The sequence below is a fragment of the Stegastes partitus genome, unplaced genomic scaffold, assembly GCF_000690725.1.
Source record: "Stegastes partitus isolate 25-593 unplaced genomic scaffold, Stegastes_partitus-1.0.2 Scaffold1442, whole genome shotgun sequence".
In the NCBI taxonomy this organism is placed as follows: domain Eukaryota; kingdom Metazoa; phylum Chordata; class Actinopteri; family Pomacentridae; genus Stegastes; species Stegastes partitus.
This window is the reverse complement of record NW_007579173.1, coordinates 154,016-173,911: the sequence shown is the minus strand read 5'-3', so window position 1 is coordinate 173,911 and position 19,896 is coordinate 154,016. Positions and strand designations below refer to the sequence as shown.

Here is a 19,896-nt window from a genome sequence, read left to right as displayed (position 1 = left end):
AGAATTCACCTGCAGGTTGTTTGGCCTGATAAGTACCAAAACTGATCTTTTTTGCTGTCAGACTAGAGGCTATGTTTGGCGGACACCAAACACATCACTCACCATGAAGTAGGGCGGTGGCAGCATCATGAAGCTTCTCTGCAGCAGACCCCAGAAGGCTTTTAAAGGTAGAATGTAAGATAAATGCAGCAAGGTATAGGGACAACCTGGAGGACAATCTGATACAGTCTGCAAGAGAACTGTGGATTTGTTTTCCAGCAAGGCAATGAGCTGAGGCATACAACGAAAGCTAAACAGATATGGTTTAAAGACAACAAGATGAATGTTTTTTGGAGTGGCTGAGTCAGAGCCCAGACTGCAATCCAATTGAAAATTTGCAGCTCGACTTGAAAAGGGCTGTTCACTCATGAGCCCCGTGCAACCTGAAAGAGCTTGAGCAGTTTTGCAAAGAGGAACGGGGTTAAATTCCAGTGTCCAGATGTGTGGGGAGTGAAAATATTCTTTTATAGGCTTTGCACATTTATAGGGAACATCATGTTTACTGAAAATTCAGTTAAGTTTTTTATGCACCATTTTGCAGTTGCTGCTTCCAGTTACACAAATAGTTAGACAGACACATAGATGTGATCATTTCATTGATTTTCAAAGGGTATTTGCAGTGTTGCAGCAACAATTTACATATAAAAAAAACACACAAAAATACCACTTACAACTGCCCTGATTGCTGCTAACTACCAATTAAATATGTATATTTTTCCACATTTCTGACACAGTTAATAATAAATAAACTTTTTTTGGGGTCAATTTTGTCGCAGTTGTTGTTCTTTAAAGACCCCAATGTTATTTCTTTTGCATTGAGTACTATGAAACTAATGGCATACTCAAGCATTTAATACATTTTTCAAAGAAATTATTGATAAAAATGAGGTGGTACTGTTCTAAATGCCAGCGTGAGGGTCTAAATATTACTGTACACCTATCCTCATGCAATACATGAAATAAAATGATCAGAAATATGTGCATAGTTTTATGGGAAGAATAGCTATTTGGCTAAATATGTAAAATAGTCGGCTGTGAATGCTTCATTAATCTTACACTAAACAATATTGTTCTGCTCTGGACAAATTCGGATTTTATTGTTTTTTTGAGAGGAAGGTTTTGTACTTTTACTTTGAAGGAAAGACGCAGGCCCCACGTTAAGTGGTCGTGAAATGTTGATACTTGACGCAGTTTCCCGGAAGATTGACAGCTTGTGCGGCTCGTTCAGCAGAGGAACCGATAGGTCCCGTTGTGTGAGCGGCGCGACCACAACTCACCGTCGCCAGCAGCTTTTTGTCGGATTTAATTTTGTACTTTTAAAGAAGTTTCCAGGAAGAGCGCTCAGTTTGGGAGATTACACAGAACCTCCGGGGCATGAAAGTGGAGCGGGCGCTTCAAACAAAGTAGAAGAGGAGGTAGACCTGTCCGTTTGATGGCTGCTGGGGATGGAGCCCAGCTGCCGGCCACAGTAGCGGCCAGCCGGAGCGTGGAGAAGGCGCTCGAGGAGGCTGCCGCGAGCGGGGCTCTCAACTTGTCCAACCGAAAACTGAAGGAGTTCCCCCGCAGCGCCAGGAACTACGACCTGTCAGACATTACACATGCAGGTCGGTGTGCTTTTCACTCTTTTCTACAACTTCTAACGCGGTGCGAGTGAGCGAGCTAGCTGTTATTATAACAGCCTTTTGTTTTATCGCCACCTGCTTCTTTCTTCTAACGGGAAGGCACATCCTTCCTCAGCCCCGCCGCGTTTCACAAGACTCTTTGAAATAACTCCGCTGCTTATTTTGTCCCGATGACTGCCACAAATGTGGAGCTGGTAAAATGTGAATGAAGACTTATTTCATATCACCAGGACCTACCTTTTAATTCGGCATATGTGTTCTCCACCTCAATGCAGTTTTATTATAAAGAATTCAATTTTTAAAACTAGCCATTCTCCTACCAAAACTGCAGCGTGGGCTCATGCTGTTAGCATGCAGTGTGCACCAGTTTAGGACTTGTATTATTTTATTTTATTTTTGTAAATTAACGTCCCAGCGTGGTGAACTTTATCAAAGTGGAGCTTATTTTATATGCTGTTACGTTTCTCGTTCAGCAAAGCCACATGAAGTTTCAGCTTTTTAAAGGGACTTCTCCTGAGAACCTCAAATAAGAGAAAAGAAAAAAAAAAACGTCAGACATGTCAGTTCCTCTTCCTCAACATATCCTCCTAAATAGGAGTGTAAACCTTATACACACTGGTCTGCTTTTGTGCTTGATTTATTCTGTTCAACACCAGTGTTTATTCACAAGGTTTTCTGTAGTTAATCGTAGAACTTTTTTGGCTTTGACTTTGGTTTTTCTCGTTTGAATGATGAGTCCTAGCATGACAACAACATGACAGCCCTGGACTACCCAGCCTCTGGTTATATAAAGCTTCTCTTTAAATCTCTCTCACTTCTCATCTCATTAAGCCAGGTTGCCAGGGACACTGAAAATAGTTACTGATAACAACAACAGAGAGTAAAACTTAACAGTGAAGTAGGTGTGGATGACAGTGTGGATTAAAAGGGAACTACCTTGGCCTCGCCTTGTTGAAAAGAGGATTACCCCATCCAGGTTGCTGAAATCAATCTGGCTACGCAGCGATTTAAAGCAACACCCCCTATGCTCCGCTGCTGCTTTCTGTGCTTTGGTAATTATGACCATCTGCTCATAACAACCCAGGTCTGGGCCCTGTGGGATGAGAAGGCCTTGAGCACACGTAAACACATGCAGACACCTGCCAGTGGGGCAAACCCAAGCCTAATGACTGTGGAGGTGATGAATATATTTTATACCTATGGTAATGCCTCTTCATTTGGAGGTCTTTATCTAAGTGTACGTTCTTGGCTTAATGAATAATCAAGCAGGCATGTAAGTAAAAGATCCAGCACTTGTTCCCAGTTTGAAGGTTCACTTTGCTGTTTATATACAGCAGTGCATACACTCATCATGAGTGTGACTCAGTCTATGAAAACGAATGTCTCCTGTTGTTCTGGAGGGGCTTTTTGAAATCTGACAAACTAATCCCCTGATGTCATCATGACATCATCAGGGTTCTCAGCTTGGACATGGAGACTGATGAAGTGAAACCTGTGTTAGAAATTTAAAGACTTTGACCATAGTGGCTACGGTAAAAGATGCCATTTGATTGCATTATGGGAAATGTAGGATCATGCGTTTTTGGAGCTTGACACATACTCAGGACGAAAACTGAGGATATCTTGGCCTCCACTGTACCAGGTTTAACCATTCTTTCTCTTGCAAGCTGAAACCTTGGAGGGGGTCTGCGTGCAGGGGTACATAAGAGGAGTCTTGAGGAAGTCTCTAATGGGTTCCACAAGTTTTTCCTGTGTGTTTGTTGCTTCAAGAAATCCAGTAAGAGTTGTACAAAGATTGTGTATGTTGTTGAAAATTAATTATCAAAAGACTAAAGCAAACACTGATCCAGTAAAAAGGTTACAGTGTTTTTGTTTTATTGCATCACATGCCATCATAAAGAATACGTCTTCAAAAACGTCCTCCTTTTTAAAGTACATGTTATATCATTACATTTTGACAAAGATAAAATCTACTGTATGTGGCACTGACATGAAATCAGGCAAAAGACGTTTTTAGTTATTGGGTTAAATATTGCAAAATGTCAGTTGGGTATGCTCCAGCTGTTACAGTAAACTCTTGCCATCTGAAACTGAGGAGGGGGCTTTGCATGGTTCCAGGCATACATTTGAGAAAAGCCTTAAATGGAATCTTTTAGCTCTGTTTGTTGCCTCCAGAGGTCCAGGAGGAGTCAAGAATCCAGAGGTCAGGTCATCAGGGGAGTTCTTAGAAGTCCCAAGAAAATTAAGGCTTACGTTAATTTGTATGGTAGCCTTTATTAGTCTAATTATCCAGTTAAAGCAGACCGCTACACTGATAAATCAAGATAATAATCACTCTTGTTACAGTACAGTGTACGCTGTGATAAAATGACCGCTACCAAACCATAGTCACTTACGGTTGTTGCAGAAAACTAGAATGCTCCACTTTTTTGTGGTTAGCTGTGGATGGACAGATGAAATATCTTCTGCATCTTTTTGTGAGAGTTTCTCACCTGAAATACTTTAAACTCAAGGCAAATTAGATTTTGTAGCATCTAGCAGCTGGTGGAATTTGTGGTCATAGCAACTGAGGGCCAGTGTTTTTGAGATCTTGTCGTTTATGCAGTTTGAAATTTGTGCTGGAAAACTTCTCTTGTGGATTTATGAAAGCAGTATCCAGGTAGCTGAGGCGACTGTTATGATGTTCCCGTATCACTCTTTATCAGATCAGATTCATGTTGGCGGAAAAAATAAATTGCTCAATATTAGTGTCCTCAAGTACATCTTCATTTACAGAGCTGCAGTAAAAGAAAATGGTGTTCTGCTTTAAAGTTGTTACCCAGATGCTGCACTATGATGTTACTGAGAAAGTAAGCTTTTAGAATCTGGTGTCTTTTTCATTGTGCCTGCATTTATATATTTTAAGAGTGGGCCACAGTGGGGAAAAAACAACAAAACTTCCTTCCGTAACTTGCAGCCACTATCCTGACAAAAAACCTTGCACTACCATATACTTCCCAGGCCTCCAGAGTACGACTATTTTGGGAACATCAGTAAATTGTAATGTCTACCGATAGTCTGCATGTGAGGTGTTTAAGGGGACATCTGTAAATTGTAGGTTTGGAAAACAACCTGGGTTACATTCTATCCTATCTAAAGTCTCTGCATGCACATCATGGGAACTGACAAGAAAGGTTAATCTTATAATGCATTGTTCAGTGATGGTGAAAAATTTGAACCAGCACATAATTTAGGTGCACCTAAATTAAAAAAAAGTTAGGTATAGCAGTGCAGTCTATGTACAAAGTTAATCCGGAGCCCTGCTTTGGGTTGCTAGCCACCCAATACACTTGTTAAATGAAAGCCATTTGAGGAATACCAGGGAATTTAATGCTTAATTGAATGAAATTAATCAATTAGACAGGGTGTAATACAGTTCTCGATTGCTAATGAGTGGAAGTATGCCTCTAGGGGTTAAATAAAGGTGTAACTAGTGACTGTAATTCATTCAGGTGTTCTATGTCTGTGCTTTTTTTCCCCCCCACCTCAATATAAAAGCGCCATCACTGACATTATTACTTTCGTCTGTGCTTTTTCTTATGAGTGTACGCTGTTTTCATATAGCCGTTTTGACATTTATAGCGGGGAAACCACGGGCATGATTAATTACATTAATAATGGCTGCATTCCCTTTAGGTGTTTTGAGTTCCAAGGCTGTGCTTACTTGCTTACTTGGACAATTATTTAGAATGGAGTCATCATTCTACGTTTAGTTACAACTCGGTTATGTTTTTTTGGTGCTAATGCATGTGTTCAGAATTTAATAAGAACTGTTGAGCAGGGCTGCAATTTTTATCACAGTTTGTGGCAATTATTTTTTCTTAAGGAAATTGTCAGATTAGTTGTTAAGTAGCTTTCCATCACAATTTCTTAAAGTTAAGAACAGTCCCCGATTTAAAAGTATTCGTTATCGTGCAAGCTACTTCTTGACCTCTGGAGCGATACCTGTTAATATGTTCAATGGACTGACTGAATGTCGCAGCTTCCAGGTTTTCATTCGTTTCCTCAGATGCTGAAGAAAGTGAAAATTGTGAAGCAAAAGTGTGAAAGTGAAACTGATTAAAGAAAGAAGGTTTAAAAATCAGTGTATCAGAAGCTGAGATATGCTGACTTTTATGTCCAGTCGGGGTCAAGCTCCATTAACACTCAATCCTATACTCCAATATGTTAAAAGCTTCCCTGTGTACCGATTGCACAGACTGAGTGGTATTCCTTGTGACTAATAAACAGAGCTTCATGCCAACTCAGATTTTGTTGATTGACTTGATTAACAGGCTCTAAATAGCAGCATTCGGTGCATGAGCAGATTTGTCATCTGGTTTACTGCTTCTTTGATCAGATAATTCTTCATTTACATCAAAATGTCAGAGATTCATTTGCGATGCTGTTGCTGTTTTGTTAAATGGAAAAAGGGTTTGTAGAAAAAGTATTAATCCAGAATTTAAGTTATGGTGTTGGCGCTAGTGTGAAAAAGTCTTCGGTTTTCCAGCTGTCACAGGGTGAAAATATGTACCGTAAGAAAAATCTGCTACAAGAATTCCTGAATTCCACTGGCAGCAGAATTGGAGCTCTCTTTCCACCAAAAGTTGCGAGAACTTTCAAGTTACTGGAACTAGGGTCTGAGAACCTTCCAAAGAGCTATTTTTATTCTGTAGCCTAGTATCCCTGGAATTTCATTTAAAACCTCATTTCTCTGGTGCAAACAGAACAAGAGTAACAGTTCCTCAAAAAGTTCTCGCTCACCAAGGAAGCTGCAGCTAAAAAAGAGGTTTTGATTTGAAATGTGTGTTGCCTCCCCCAACAGGAGAGGCTCAAAATTTAATAAATTTTATGAGGCATGTGGTGGAATCTCAGCATCACTCCTTGGGATATTTCAGTTGGCCTCAGTTTCATGTCCACACTGAATGCTGCAGCTGCTGACATCACTGTCATACGCGCTGGCTCTTGCTGACTCATTTGTTATTCATTCAGCTCTAATTGTAGGGTCATGCTCCCCTATAGGGACAATTGTAGACATTCAGTCTTGAATACATGTTTTTGCAGCACCTAGGCTATCTTTGTGGTAATGTCTAGTATCTGAGTAATGAGATGCTCTCAGTTTCACCGAGATACCTGGTAGTTAGGCCGACTCACGCAGACATTACACGAGCTGGGAGTCTTGCCTCAGCACCCTGTGCTTCTCTGTGTGTCTGTGTGGGTGATGACAGTTGGTGCTGATTCACCAAACTGTCATGATGGCTGTCAGGTATGGTCTCACCAGGTTAGATTTGAGCTAATCCTTGTTGCATAAAGGAGGCAAGATAACCGAGTAGGTTCTGGTGCATTACAAGCACATTTAATAAGCTCCTTAGAAGCATATATAACATTTTCTTAGGAGGTAACGATCAAGTGTTTGGAACGCTAGATTCAGGAGAAATCTTCTTCTGCTTACACAAATTTCAGCAGTTAGTCATGGAGAGGGTAAGAGCTTGAAAGAAACAAAGAGCATTACGTGGCCTTTCTTGCAGTAATTAGGGTCAGCAAGCTTACCGAACACAGCAAAAAAGTTAAAATGGGTAAAATTACAAAAGTTAAGAGAATATGTGTAATTACAGCAGTTTCTCCTGAGACTATGGATGTATGCTTAGTGTTACATGACATCCTTTGAAGTTCCTCTTTAAAGTTTAATGAAGCACTTCACATAGATAGCATTTGAGGTTGAGCTCTTCCATTGGTGGACCCTGTAGTAAGGATAAAGCTGAGAGAGGCTCATCCACTTCATCAGGTTTTGTGGTGAAATGTATCATGTGGAAGAGGTGAACACCTCTGAGCCAACAACAGACAATATCAGAGTAACACAGCTACATTTCTAAAGCAGTGAAAAAGACTGCAACATCTATCTGCAAATGCTGAAAGTCAAGAGCCATTTTCCTGACTGATTAATGATCAAATAACTCATTAAGCATTCAGATATTGAAAAAATGCCATTTGTACATTTCCCTAAAGCCCAGAATTAAACCCTAAAATTTGTAGGTTTGTCCAATTAACAGTGCAGAACCAAAACGTAATTACTTTTTCTCAAAATAAGAAAGAGAAAAGCAGCACATTTTCACGTTTGAGGAGCTATAACAAGTAAAGTTGGGTGTTTTTGTTAGAGTAGAGTATTTGGCACATCATTTATACCACAGTAGTACTTATATTTACTTAAATATCTATTAATTTTGCATGTTACACATTAAAAGAAGAGCTATGACCTTCTAAATTTGGCCACTGTATTTTTTTAGAAGCTGCTTGATCTGGAAATACGGAAATTTTCTCTGCTGGGCTTTTTTTTTTTTTTTATATAATATATATTTGCACAAGTAAACACATAGGTCATCTTGTCCAGGGTGCGTTATAGTAGACAGGATATTAGTGAAGCTGTGGTGCGGTACAGAAGGAGATGAATATGGTGGTTGAACTGGGATAATACTGGGCTGTAGAGGCCCAGGAGTGTTTATCATAACATCAGCCCCCCTCTTCTTCCCAAATGAAGCAGCTTCCCTTAGGAAGGTCAAAGGTTCACTCACACACACACACACACACACACACACACACACACACACACACACACACACACACACACACACACACACACAAAGACGGAGACTTGGCTAGCCTCCTCCAGAGTGTTTCCCGGTAGCTCAGAGCGGTTGAAGGGAACAAAGCCCAGCCATTGTGTGTTGTGTGCACCTTGTAGACCCACAAGCCTGCGTCCTGATGCAGAGTGGTGTTTGATGAATATACACAGCCCACCCTGGGGCAAATGCTTTTATAATTTGGGTTTATTCCATGTGGATTTTAAAAGGGTGGTATCTATGTTCTGGGATTACGGCTATGAAATGGAGGGTATTTGGTGCCAATATATACATCTTTATATCTGAATTTGTAAGAAAATTGTTTTTATTTAGCGATGCAAAATCAAATACAAGAAACTGAAATTACTATAGAGATCATTCTAGAGTTTGGCGGTATGGTGTAATGTATATATGCACGTTCCATTTTCTAATAGATTTTTACAGTTTCAAAATTCTAAATATTTTCTCTTTTAAAACTGTGCACCTCTTCCTCGTGACCAAACCTGTATGTGCAAAGCTACCTCAAGAAAAGCAGTAGCAAGGCTGTTGTTCTTTCACATATTGTAAAAATAATACAGTATAACACCAGGAGCAGCTGTGCAAAAAGAACAAGAATAGCATCTGCATGGGTTAACTGTGCATTATTTGTTTAACACAGTAACAGATTATCAAAAATAAAATACTGCCACCCTTTCAGAAATTCTTAGGGAATAAAAATAATATTACACAAATGAACACGTTGCATTTGGCTTTTTCATAGACTATGAACAGACTCCAGTCAGCTACCTTACACAGCAATGTTTGACCTGTATGCATATGCAATAATATTTCTTTCTGAGAATGACATTTGTAAAAGTGTGGGTGACTGTTTACTTAAGGACCAGATAATGTGTTTTTTGTGTAAAATCCAAAAATGATTGATTTACCTTTTGGTAATATTTAGTGTACCAGTATGATATGTCCTTCTAAATTCAATTTAATTCAATTCAGTTTTATTCATATAGCGCAGTTCACACCATATGTCATCTCATAGTGCTTAACATACTAAGGGGAAGACCATGAAAAGAGAACCCAACAATCCCAAGTTACCTCTGGGCTCCATTTGAGCAAGTGATCAACTAAAGAGCGTATTGCTTTATAGATTGTAGCCTTATGTTGCTTGGCTAGTTTTCAGTCAGCTGTGAGGCTTTTGGAATCGAGCAGCAATTGAAGTGTTTGGTTAGTCCGTTTTAATCTGCAGGAGTTTCTGAAGGCTGCTTTAACATGTTATGCTGCCAGTGATGAAACAAATTTGTGATATCTCTTATAATCAGGGCCGTCCTATATTTGGATCGGTACAATACGTTAGTGTGCATCTGTTTGACTAATCAATTGATGCTATCAGCAGGCACCCATGTTTAGTTTCCAACACATGAATAATATTGAGCATCAAGGCTGATCTGTCACAGTTTTCAAAGTAATCTCCACTTGTATTTACAATTTTGATTTTGATGTGAATGCTATTTACAAGTCTGAACCTGGTAATTCTGGTAAATGTCATATGTCTGTTTACAGGAGACTAGTCATACCGAGGGACCTCATGTGACTTGTAGCTGCTTCCAAGTTGGCTGCGTTTTGACTTAGATCTACTGTGAAATATATGAAGTGTAGAAAGGAATGCAACTCATGAATATCTTAATTACTATCAGTGTTTTCTAAATTTTATCCAGAAAATGTGCCTTGAGTAACATATTGGAATTGTTGACTCAATCATTCTAAAACGTCGTCAAGCAAAAGCATTATTTGAGAAACTGGAAACAGCAAATATTTGACATGTTTGACATGATGAAATGGCTTTAACAGCTAACTGATGACTAACAAAGCCAGTATAATGGAGTAATTGTCTAAATGAATCAGCCCTAAAGCTGAAAATCGATTGACTGTAAATCACCTAAAAGACAATATTTTGTGTTCTTTGTTTTGTGCTTTGTTCTGTTCTGAGTGGAAAATGAAGAGTCTGCACTAGAATGATTAATGAGGGCGTGAATAGGCTTTTGATTGCAAATGCATCTTTCTAGTGATTGTGGAGACCCATTTAGAGAAGAAACAAGTTAAAACCATCAAGCATCAAGTGATGCTTGAAATGCTAGAAGCATTTGTTCTGGTCCCAGTATAGTCTAATGGAAGTGCTAGTCGGATCATCTGTTTGATGGCAGGATTGCGGGAGACTGTGTGTGTGAAAGTGGGTGAGGTTGCAAGTGAGCTTTTGTTTTTTCACTTTTCAGCCAATTATTTCCATAATTTTTTGTGTTTGCAAATGAGTGTAACATATCTCTGATGAGACAGTTTGTGCAGTTATCCCTATTTGTAGTAATCATTAGGACTTGAAAGACATAAAAGACACAGGCTGTTCGCCCCACCCCTCAGTATGGCCATTCAGAGCAAATATAAACACTTTGCCTTTGGATGTGGTGAGGTTATGGGTTGTATGAGCTAGTTCATTTCAAGTGTGGTTATGACTTGAGGGCGCAGCAACTTGTTACCAAGTCCAGTCCATTTCTGATCCCTTATTTGTTCTGGGTTTTATCATACCTTATTGCTCTCCTTTAAAACACTGAAACCACACACTTTAAGTTGCGATAGACTGATTAATCAGTTGATCATGTACTGTTTTTAAAAACTGGCATTGTTCGATTACTGGTTTGGGATCAGCCCATTATGGGCTCACAAGGCTAGTAAACAAAAAATGTCTGGACACATCTGCAAACTTGACATAGTACATTAAGTATTCGTTAAGTATAAAATTAGCAAAGAGCTGTCAACCCATATTGGTCAACCACTAGCTGTTCAGCACATAAAAAAATAACAATGAAAAGAAAGTAGTCAGTGGTCTCAGCGGATGTTATATCAAAATACAACAAGCATTCATTTTTAGAACAAGTTTGTTTGTGTTCCATTGATGCTTTTCAGGAACATCACACGTTGTGCTTTCTGCTTGATGAAAACTGCATTTGAACTTTAGCACTGTGGTCCCTTTTTTTCATTAGGTGTCAGAGTCTTTGGCAACTGGCGTCTTGATTCTGTACAAAGAAATGGGGAACTATATCTTGGGTCTAACTCCTGTTCACTGTGTGTGAAACCACTGTCTGCTGTTCTTTGTCTGTTGAGCTAAAAATGAACGATAACTGACAGCCGAGCTAACAGTGAGTAACAAAACAGAGAAGGGTGTGTGAGATGATGCAGCTTATTAAAATGTAAATATCATTTAAGGTTATTTATACACGTTAACAGCATAAACTTGGAAGCTTCTGGTAGTCTTGTTCCTATGTGAATGAAATCAAAGTAGAATTGCCATCACCACTGGCTAAATGTCACTGATTCAACAATGGAGGATGATGTTTGTATTTTGAAGTTCGGTGGGGAGAGAATGGGACAAAAGCGAGTGCTCCGCTGTGTTGTTGTTACCTCCAGCAGTGAAAAGCAGTCTGCTGTAAGCTGTTGTTATTCAAAATGAAACTGACTATAAGTTATTTGCTTCTCCCCACCAGAACTGGTTGGAGTTTTGAAAAGTTTTTACAGTGTGTGTGTGTGTTTGGTCTAAATTGTTATTGCTGAAGTTTGTTGCACCATGATGGGATACAAAGCATTCACTAGTTGGGCAGTGTCTACCACGTTGACATATGGTAGTGTCTACAGTGAATTATGGACTTTAATATTTGGAAGGCCTGTTTTGATAATGAGTAATTCCACCCCACGCCAGTCCCCACCTTCCTGTCCAGCATGTCTACTTTGTCTCTCCTACGCATGGATTTAAATTGCTTTTCTGATTTTAATTCAGACCCACAAACTGAACACTGTAGAAAATAGCAAATAAAAATATCAGATACTCAATATTAAAGGACTCAGATTGGGATCAAGACATCCCTCTTAGTAATAAACCAGATATTGAATTCTTGCTTCTTATTTTATTGAAAGAGATTGTTGGGGTCAACAGATGTGTATGTGGAATTGTAGTTTGTTCAGCAGCAGAAGCAATGGAAATGTTGTTACATGGGCTCAAAGTTAATAAACTGTCCTTCAGTTCCGTCTGACCTCGGGGGGGGATGTGAGAGACAAGAGCCTGTTGTTGGGAACAGGAGGGGATCTGGACAGCCAGCACACGCACTCCATACCACAACTGAGGAGCCCGGCAGCTGACTTAGAGAACTAATGAATGAGGGAAGGAGGGCTGTGTGTGTTGTTTGAGTGTGTATGTGTGTGTGTATTAAGGGGGCAGGGGTATTTCCATGCCATGTTCATGTAGCTTACAATAGGGCCTGATGTTGGCTTTTTGTCAACCTTTTTTTTTCCAAATTGCGTTTTCCATGGGTTCAGTTTAATAAGGCTTAATTATTCCATGACCTTTTCTAAATCCACCTAATTTCTACAACATTTTACTGAAATGCTAAATAACTTTGTTGTCCAGGGACATTTAAAATCACTTTGGCCCTTTAGCCTGCCTTTGATCACATTGTTTAGGCTGAGTAGTTTAAAGCCCATGACGGTAGCCCTCTGTTATTGTCATTATCCACACTGTTTGAACAACACTAAAAGTCCGGGTTTGAAGTCAAAAAACCTGAATTCCTGTTTATTTCCTAGAAGAAGTCAAGCTGTTGCAAAGAAACAGGCGGTCGATATTGGTTGAACAGTGGCTTTGAAATGTTTGTAGCTTCATTCTTTGTGGAGGATGACAGCTGTGGAATAAAGCTGTGAACCAGTTTCACGGCAAAAAACGTCAGGGATCCATCTCTGTGTTTAATGCACAGACTGATGTTTCATCTTATACTCTGAAAGGTAGCATTCACATGATTCCCAACATGTTGAACAATCTGTGTAAGGATATATAAAGTGTGTTGATAGCTGTGGCTGGTGTGGTAGGAACAGCATGGTGAGGACTAAGAGTTTATTTTGGGGAGGAGAAACCAAAACATGGTGCGAACTCCAAGAATAGATTCAAACCACCAAGGGACAGGTCTGTCATCCAGGAAAATTACAATCAGAGCATATGCATTCGATGTAGACTGCTAACTAGGAGTTAATGAATGCTATTTCCTCCACCCTCCCTCTGTGTGACTTAATAAGATTAGGATGTCTCATAGTTGTTAGTGTTATATGGAATTTGATACCATCTTGAAACTAGATGACAAATTAGCCAAGCACAGAGAACAGCTGTCTGATACTTTGTCTTCTCTCTTTGACTCCTGGTTGTTATTACTGTTGCCATGGAAATTGTATGTTTCTAGCCATGCATGTTGTTAGTCAGATGATCAATTTGTTCCATTCTGAAGTATTTGGACAAAAACTAGATGGACTGTCATGAAATTTGGTTCAGACGTTTGTGGAGAAGTGAATATGAATGACTGATGATTTCCTGGCTTTTGAGTGCCACCAAAGCTTTTGCCTAAAATATCTCCACTACTTTTTGATGGATTGCCATGAATTTTGTAGTTGATCATGGTCCCCACAGGGGCATGCTAACATGCTGCACTATGATGGTGAACATTGTAAACACACCTGGTACAGCCACATGTTAACATCATCAATGTGAGCATCTCAGCATTCTCATCTTTAGCGAGAGCTGCCTGCATGCTTGTAGAGTGTCGGCCTTCCTGCTCTTAAATGTTTGAGAAAGTTGTAATGTTTTGAAAGAAAATAAAGTAAGAGACTTCCTGTTCACTAGTGTGTTGAAGGAATTTTATCTTTGTGTTACTTAACCTTATCTGAGTTCCACACATAACATTTTCTTTTTTGGGTTAGGGAGACCATTTTATGGGTTTACACTCTTGCGTAGCTGTTCAGTGGTGAGAGAGGCAGAAATAAAATACTAAAAGTATCAGTATTCCCACTATAAACTCAGCATCATTACAGTGCTGTTTAAAGTCAGTATATTAGCATACAGTTATAAAAAGTGATACAGTAAATACCCTGCCCCCTTTAAACAAATGGCCTGGTTTAAGCCTGTTGGTGGAAATCTCTTTGGTTAAGCTGCTAGAAACTGTAAAACTATACTGTACTGTCGGTTAAAGGTTGTGTGCGCTCGTGCGTGTGAGTGTGTGTGTGTTTAATTTCAGCTCAGCATATGGATGCAGCCTTCTCCGTCAGTTGTTTACATCTGTTCTGTGTCATTAAATGAGACTCCGTGCATGCATGTTGGTGCAGAGTGTGTGTGCGCGAGTGTGTTCACCCCCCCTGTGTTTTATTTCCTCTGTTCTGCGGATGTGGGCTGCCTGTTCACTCAGTCTTCACTTCTGCTTTGTCTGTCTTCTTGTGCGCGTCCTCACTGCTTTGCCCCACACTTTCTTTCAGCCAACATGTTTCCATCTCGCCATCAAGACAGTTTTTTAATAGACTTTTGTTGTAAATGTCACAGAAAATGAAATGCCAGATGGATCCTTTTCCGTCAGCTGGAATGAACTAGCTCGTCAGCTAAACTCAAAAAGATATTCATGGGGAAAACTGGAAGTCTTTCACAAACTAATGAATAGTGGACAAGCAGTTAGTGTCAGTCAATGAATGCCATGACTTGTATAATTTTAGAAAGTTCTTTTCTTGTAGCACAAGGCAACATGTGCATCTTCATGCATTGCTGCATTGTCAGGGACGGGAAGTCAGTTATTTTAAGGGTAAATGAGGCTGCAGTATGCTCAATTCCTTTGTCATGGTGGGTTTTACAGTATTCTCAGTTACATGTTTCTCTTTGTGTGTCTGTCTGAAACCTGCTGGTGTGTTTTCTCTCTCAGAGTGTAGCAGCTGGTGGGGAGGGGGAATCCCTCCTCTAGTCCCAAGGGCAGTAACTAGAGAAAAGTCTGCAGGACAGCGCTACCAGTCTGCCAACAAACATACACTGTGCCATACATATGAGTTTGGAGGTGGATCAGGCAACTGAATAACAGTAGCTAGGTTAGGGGCATGGATGTCTCCCTGCACAGCCAGTGATCAGCTTGCTAAAGGCTAAGTGATGGTTACATAGAAACAGCAGGGAGCTTTACTTTTTTGTGAACCAAGTTCAAACAAAATTAAAGGCGAACACAATCTATGTAGCATATTGCATTCCTAATTCCCCATATGTGCTGGCATATAAATGTAACTGTCTAATCTGTAATGATCACAAGTCCTGAGAATGAGTGTGGCTAAAGTATAGGCTAAGTATAAGCAAATGTGGTTGTACAGCTGGATTTGCTTTACTTTTTTCTGGTGCCTCTGCTGCCTCACTTGATTGGCAAGCAGGCAGTCCTTAAATTTGCTATCTCAGAGAAAGGCAGAGATGGCAAACAGCTGTATCTTTTGCCATCTACAGACCACAAGGAAAGCTACTTAAAATGCTCTGATTCTCTCACAAACTGTCAGTTTTGAAATTGAAGAGGTCATTACAGAACTAATGCTTCCTTATTTTTCCCATGTGTGAACAAATTAACTAGTAAGTTATATCTGAGAATTTTAGGTTTTCGTGCAGTGGTAGGAACTTGTATAGTTGCATCATATGTGACACTTGACAGTGACATTTCACTCATAAGCTAACCTCTGAAAAAGGAAGTATTTTTTCTGGCCTTGGTGATTGTTCTATATTAACCTGCACTATGTTGTAAAACAGTGGCATTCAACTGGTCAAGCTCTCATGTCCATTTTCTCTTTATTAATGACATTATAGCCCATGCACTGGTCAACTTCACACTCATTTAGTTTAATTTCCATCCATTTTTTCACCCACTTATCCTGTTTGAGGTTGTGAGGAACTGTAGGCTGTTTAGAGTTGCAACTATTATTTATTCTCATAATTCACTAAAATACACATTATTTGCTATATTACAATTTAAATTATAAAGCAGAACATATTTTTTAAGAATTTACGCCCAGTGATTTTTTGCCAGTTGAAATTATTGTGCATCAATTTAGCAATAATTTAATCTCAAATCATTAACAATTACTGTTCATGTAGGTTTTCAAACCCTGTTTATAGGACAGTATATAAATAGATAATAAAAGCAGGGCAATGAAACAACTCTGTTGCTGAGAAGAAAAAACACCCAGAATTCATATTCTCGACCCGTTATGTATAAAGGGAACACCGCAACATGCAGCGCCAAGGCCACGTGACCAATAAACCAACGGCACTGGTAAATTGAAGGCTATGGTGCTCTCAGTCTACACATTGCGGTGTGGCTAATCATGCTGTAACAACACTACAAAGTAAAAGTACTGCGCTGGGAATTTGTTATGCCTCAAGATAATATGTCAGAGCTGACAAAAACTCTTAAAGCCCATTCCAAATAAACTGCTCTTGGATCTATTAGAGAGCTATTTTTTCTATTTTGTTACCAAATTTCATAACAAGGCTGTGAATGTTCATCTCTCAGTACTTTTTTTCTTACTTTCATCTTGAAGACCAGTCGTTCCGTAAATCTTTAAACAACTTATTAACAGCTCACAAATGCATAGTTTAGTTTTTGAATTTGAATTCGGTGCTTTAGCGATTACCTGGGGCATCAGGACAGTATATGTTGGTTTGAGTCAATATACCACAGTGATGGTGATGAAGGAAACATGTCATTCACTGATGTGTTTTTATGGTTTTTGGACAACAATGCTCTATACACAGAGGAAAAAGATGTATCAGGATTTTATGTTGTAGGTTTGAGTCACCTCAGTGGTAAGTCAACAGAATATTGCACTTTTCCAAGCAGGCGTTTGAAAGGAGTTTACGAAAGGAAGTATACCATGTGTCCCACCGTCCTCCTCTCTGTTAGATATAGCTGACATCTGTCTTGAGGCTAATGCAACTCACATCTGTGAAGCAAAACAGACAAGCAACACACTCTTGTTTTGAATTTGGACAACTCGTAGTATGAGCAAATAGATAGAGCGGCTGTGCCACAGTTGAGCCACATCAAAGGTCTCAGGCTGGATTTGAACCCAGGACTTCAGAGTTGCACGCAAGGGTCTCTGCTTTCTTTATTTTCTTTATTTGTTGTGTTGTAGCACTCGTCTCCTCCAGGCTCAGCAGGCAGCCATTAGTTAATGGGCCTCGGTCCCATTCCTCCTGGCTCTGTGTTTGTCCCACAAACACAATGTAACACTGTAAGAGTGTGTGTAAATAATCTAATGGTGTGGAGTGGACTGCCTGGTGAATAATGAAAGCCGAAGCCCTGCCTATCTTATGTAACCCAGCAGATCCATTAACTCCCACAGTGTTTGGTGTCCAGATGGCTGATTCACTGAGGAAGTTGGTACTTGATAAAGAAGGCATGGGGCCTTGGAAGGGTTGAAATGGCAAACTTTGTGTGGATGCTTACTATAGAATATTTTAAGGATTTCTGCAGTTTGGTTGAGAGTATCAGCTCATCCCAATGAGAATGTGATTTTTCAGTGAAGATTGTTGGGTTAACCTTTCAAAAACATACCAGAAAAAGGGGTACTGAGTTTTATTGGACTGAAAGATGGCAACTTGTATCACAGATTCATACAAAGTGTAATAATATTTTGTGACTGATCAGTGATGTGAGAAGAACTTCAGCTCCAGACAGAGATCTTGTGGGAACTGGTATGACAAGGGATTAAACCATGACAGCAGTCTGGTATAAGTGGGTCAGATGAGAGCTGAACGCATGTTCATTATCTGCACTGTGGGGAGTTGTGAGAAGAGGCAGTTGCTCTTCAGTTACTATAGTCGTATTGAATGTGGCTTTAGACCAATATTCTGGCCTTTTGGATTACGCCAGAAGAGTGGAGGTTGTTGATTTATTTGCTTCCATTCAGTATGCAGCCTACAACAGGAAAACAAACACTGATGTGGTAAGCTTTACCATATGTTTTGGACATATCATCATGAGACCTAATCTTTCCTATGATTTGTATACAGATGATGCCCAGCTGTGTTCGTTCTAATAATCCTATTAGACAATTCGACTATTTGGATCAATTCTTCTTGATATTTTAAGGTTAAATAACCAAAAGGTCCAACAGTTTATTGTTGACTGCATTGCTTGGTTTCCTTACATAGCAATGGGATGATTGGTTGGAAGGTTTTAGGATTCTATTTTGTAGTCTGTTTCAGTTTTCTCTCCTCAGGATGAATGTTAAGAACTATGGAGAATACTTTCCATCTAGTGCTCACTAATGACATAATGACATTAGCTTGTTAGTGATCTGCTTTCTTTTATACCACTTAGTGTAAGTCATTACCTGAAAATGGGTTTAGTCTAAACTAACCCAGATATAAAACTTCACCAACCATCTTTGTTAAGCTGTTTTATGCTGTTTTTGATCACAGGGACAACTGGAAGGTTAACTCCAGAAAGTTCATATGGATTCATCTGTACCTCCTACATATTTTAACCTGAACCAACATATCCTCATGTAACCTGCCTGATCTATAACGATCAGCCAATTGTAACCATTTATAAACACTTCAACTAAGACATCTTTTTTTTTTTTTTGATAATTGCAATCTTCTGTGTAGAACCAGCCCTCTGGTTTGATATAATTGCATAAGCACTTAGTGTATTTCCTTTTTTGTGGTATAACTCCCTTTGACACGCTTGCTGTATGCTTGCCGTTGCCATGACGATTGGAACCATTTCACACTTTTCGCATTTGCTTCATCTGTTTGCATGTTTGTCACTTTTCAATCTGTTAAACTCAGAGTTGGACATGTTTCACCTACAGATTTGAACTCTTTACATGTAGTGCACTTTGAACATTAAAAGGCTATACTTCCTGGCACAGGTTTATATGTGGCTTTTTGTTAGTTTGCAGTGATATTTATTTATTTAGTCTTTCTTTTTTGTGCAGCCTAAACTGTGCTGCCTAAATTACTGTGCTGTGATTTTTTTCTGTCTGGGTTTCTGAGTGTGGTCACAGTGTATTTTCCCTTTTTGCATGGCTGCACTGAGCTTTGCATACAAAGCTAAGGCAAAGCTTTCGCTCTGTAGGACTATAGAAGAAAGAAGAGAGGAGAAGGTGGAAAGGGGAAAGAAATGGAAGGAGGAAGGCGAGGAGTCAGTGTAGGAGGAAGGGGACAGGCTGAGGGGAGGGCATGTGAATCAGGTCTGACTTGATTTGCCAAATACAATACATCAGAAAAGCAGCGTTACTCCCTATCTTCATGTAGAAGGGAAATTAATCTCTAAGGAAGTGTACAACACCCCCGTCTTTACTCACTTGACCTGCTGTGAGAAGAAAAAATATCCCCTATTGGTTTCTTTTTTGCCTATTTCACTCTGTCACCACACTGAATCTGCTGCTGTAGGAACAGAGAAAACAGAAGGCATTGCAAGTAAACATGTAGATTGTAATCATAACAGATTTGCTGAACCACAGTTCGCGAGAAGCATGAAAATAATACTTCTGTATTTTGTGTAATTACTTTGTTTCCCATTAAAATAACATCTGGTTTGTGTGATTCCAGTACAGAGTGATATCCAATGCTAGGCACATTCATTGTTGTCTTATTTACATGTTGTATCTTGTTATCTAGCTGAGTCATATGGGTTTTGGTTGGTGGCGACAGGGCAGGCCTGGCAACCAAAGCAGACTTCTGAGGTGATGCACAGAGTCACTGCACTTGGCAGCAGTTGTCGAGAATT

At 39.6% G+C, this 19,896-nt stretch overlaps 1 protein-coding gene across 2 annotated transcripts in view; it reads left to right on the top strand.

Annotated features, from left to right (window-relative positions):
- Positions 1 to 1,241: 1,241 nt before the first annotated feature.
- The window catches only part of lrch4 (leucine-rich repeats and calponin homology (CH) domain containing 4), a 54,014-nt gene continuing 35,359 nt past the window's right edge, over positions 1,242 to 19,896 (top strand). For both annotated transcript variants that reach the window (XM_008299646.1, XM_008299645.1), the window contains exon 1: positions 1,242 to 1,643. In XM_008299646.1, the coding sequence (XP_008297868.1) occupies positions 1,472 to 1,643 (172 nt within the window). In that variant the 5' untranslated portion in view covers positions 1,242 to 1,471. The remainder of the gene's footprint in view (positions 1,644 to 19,896) is intronic.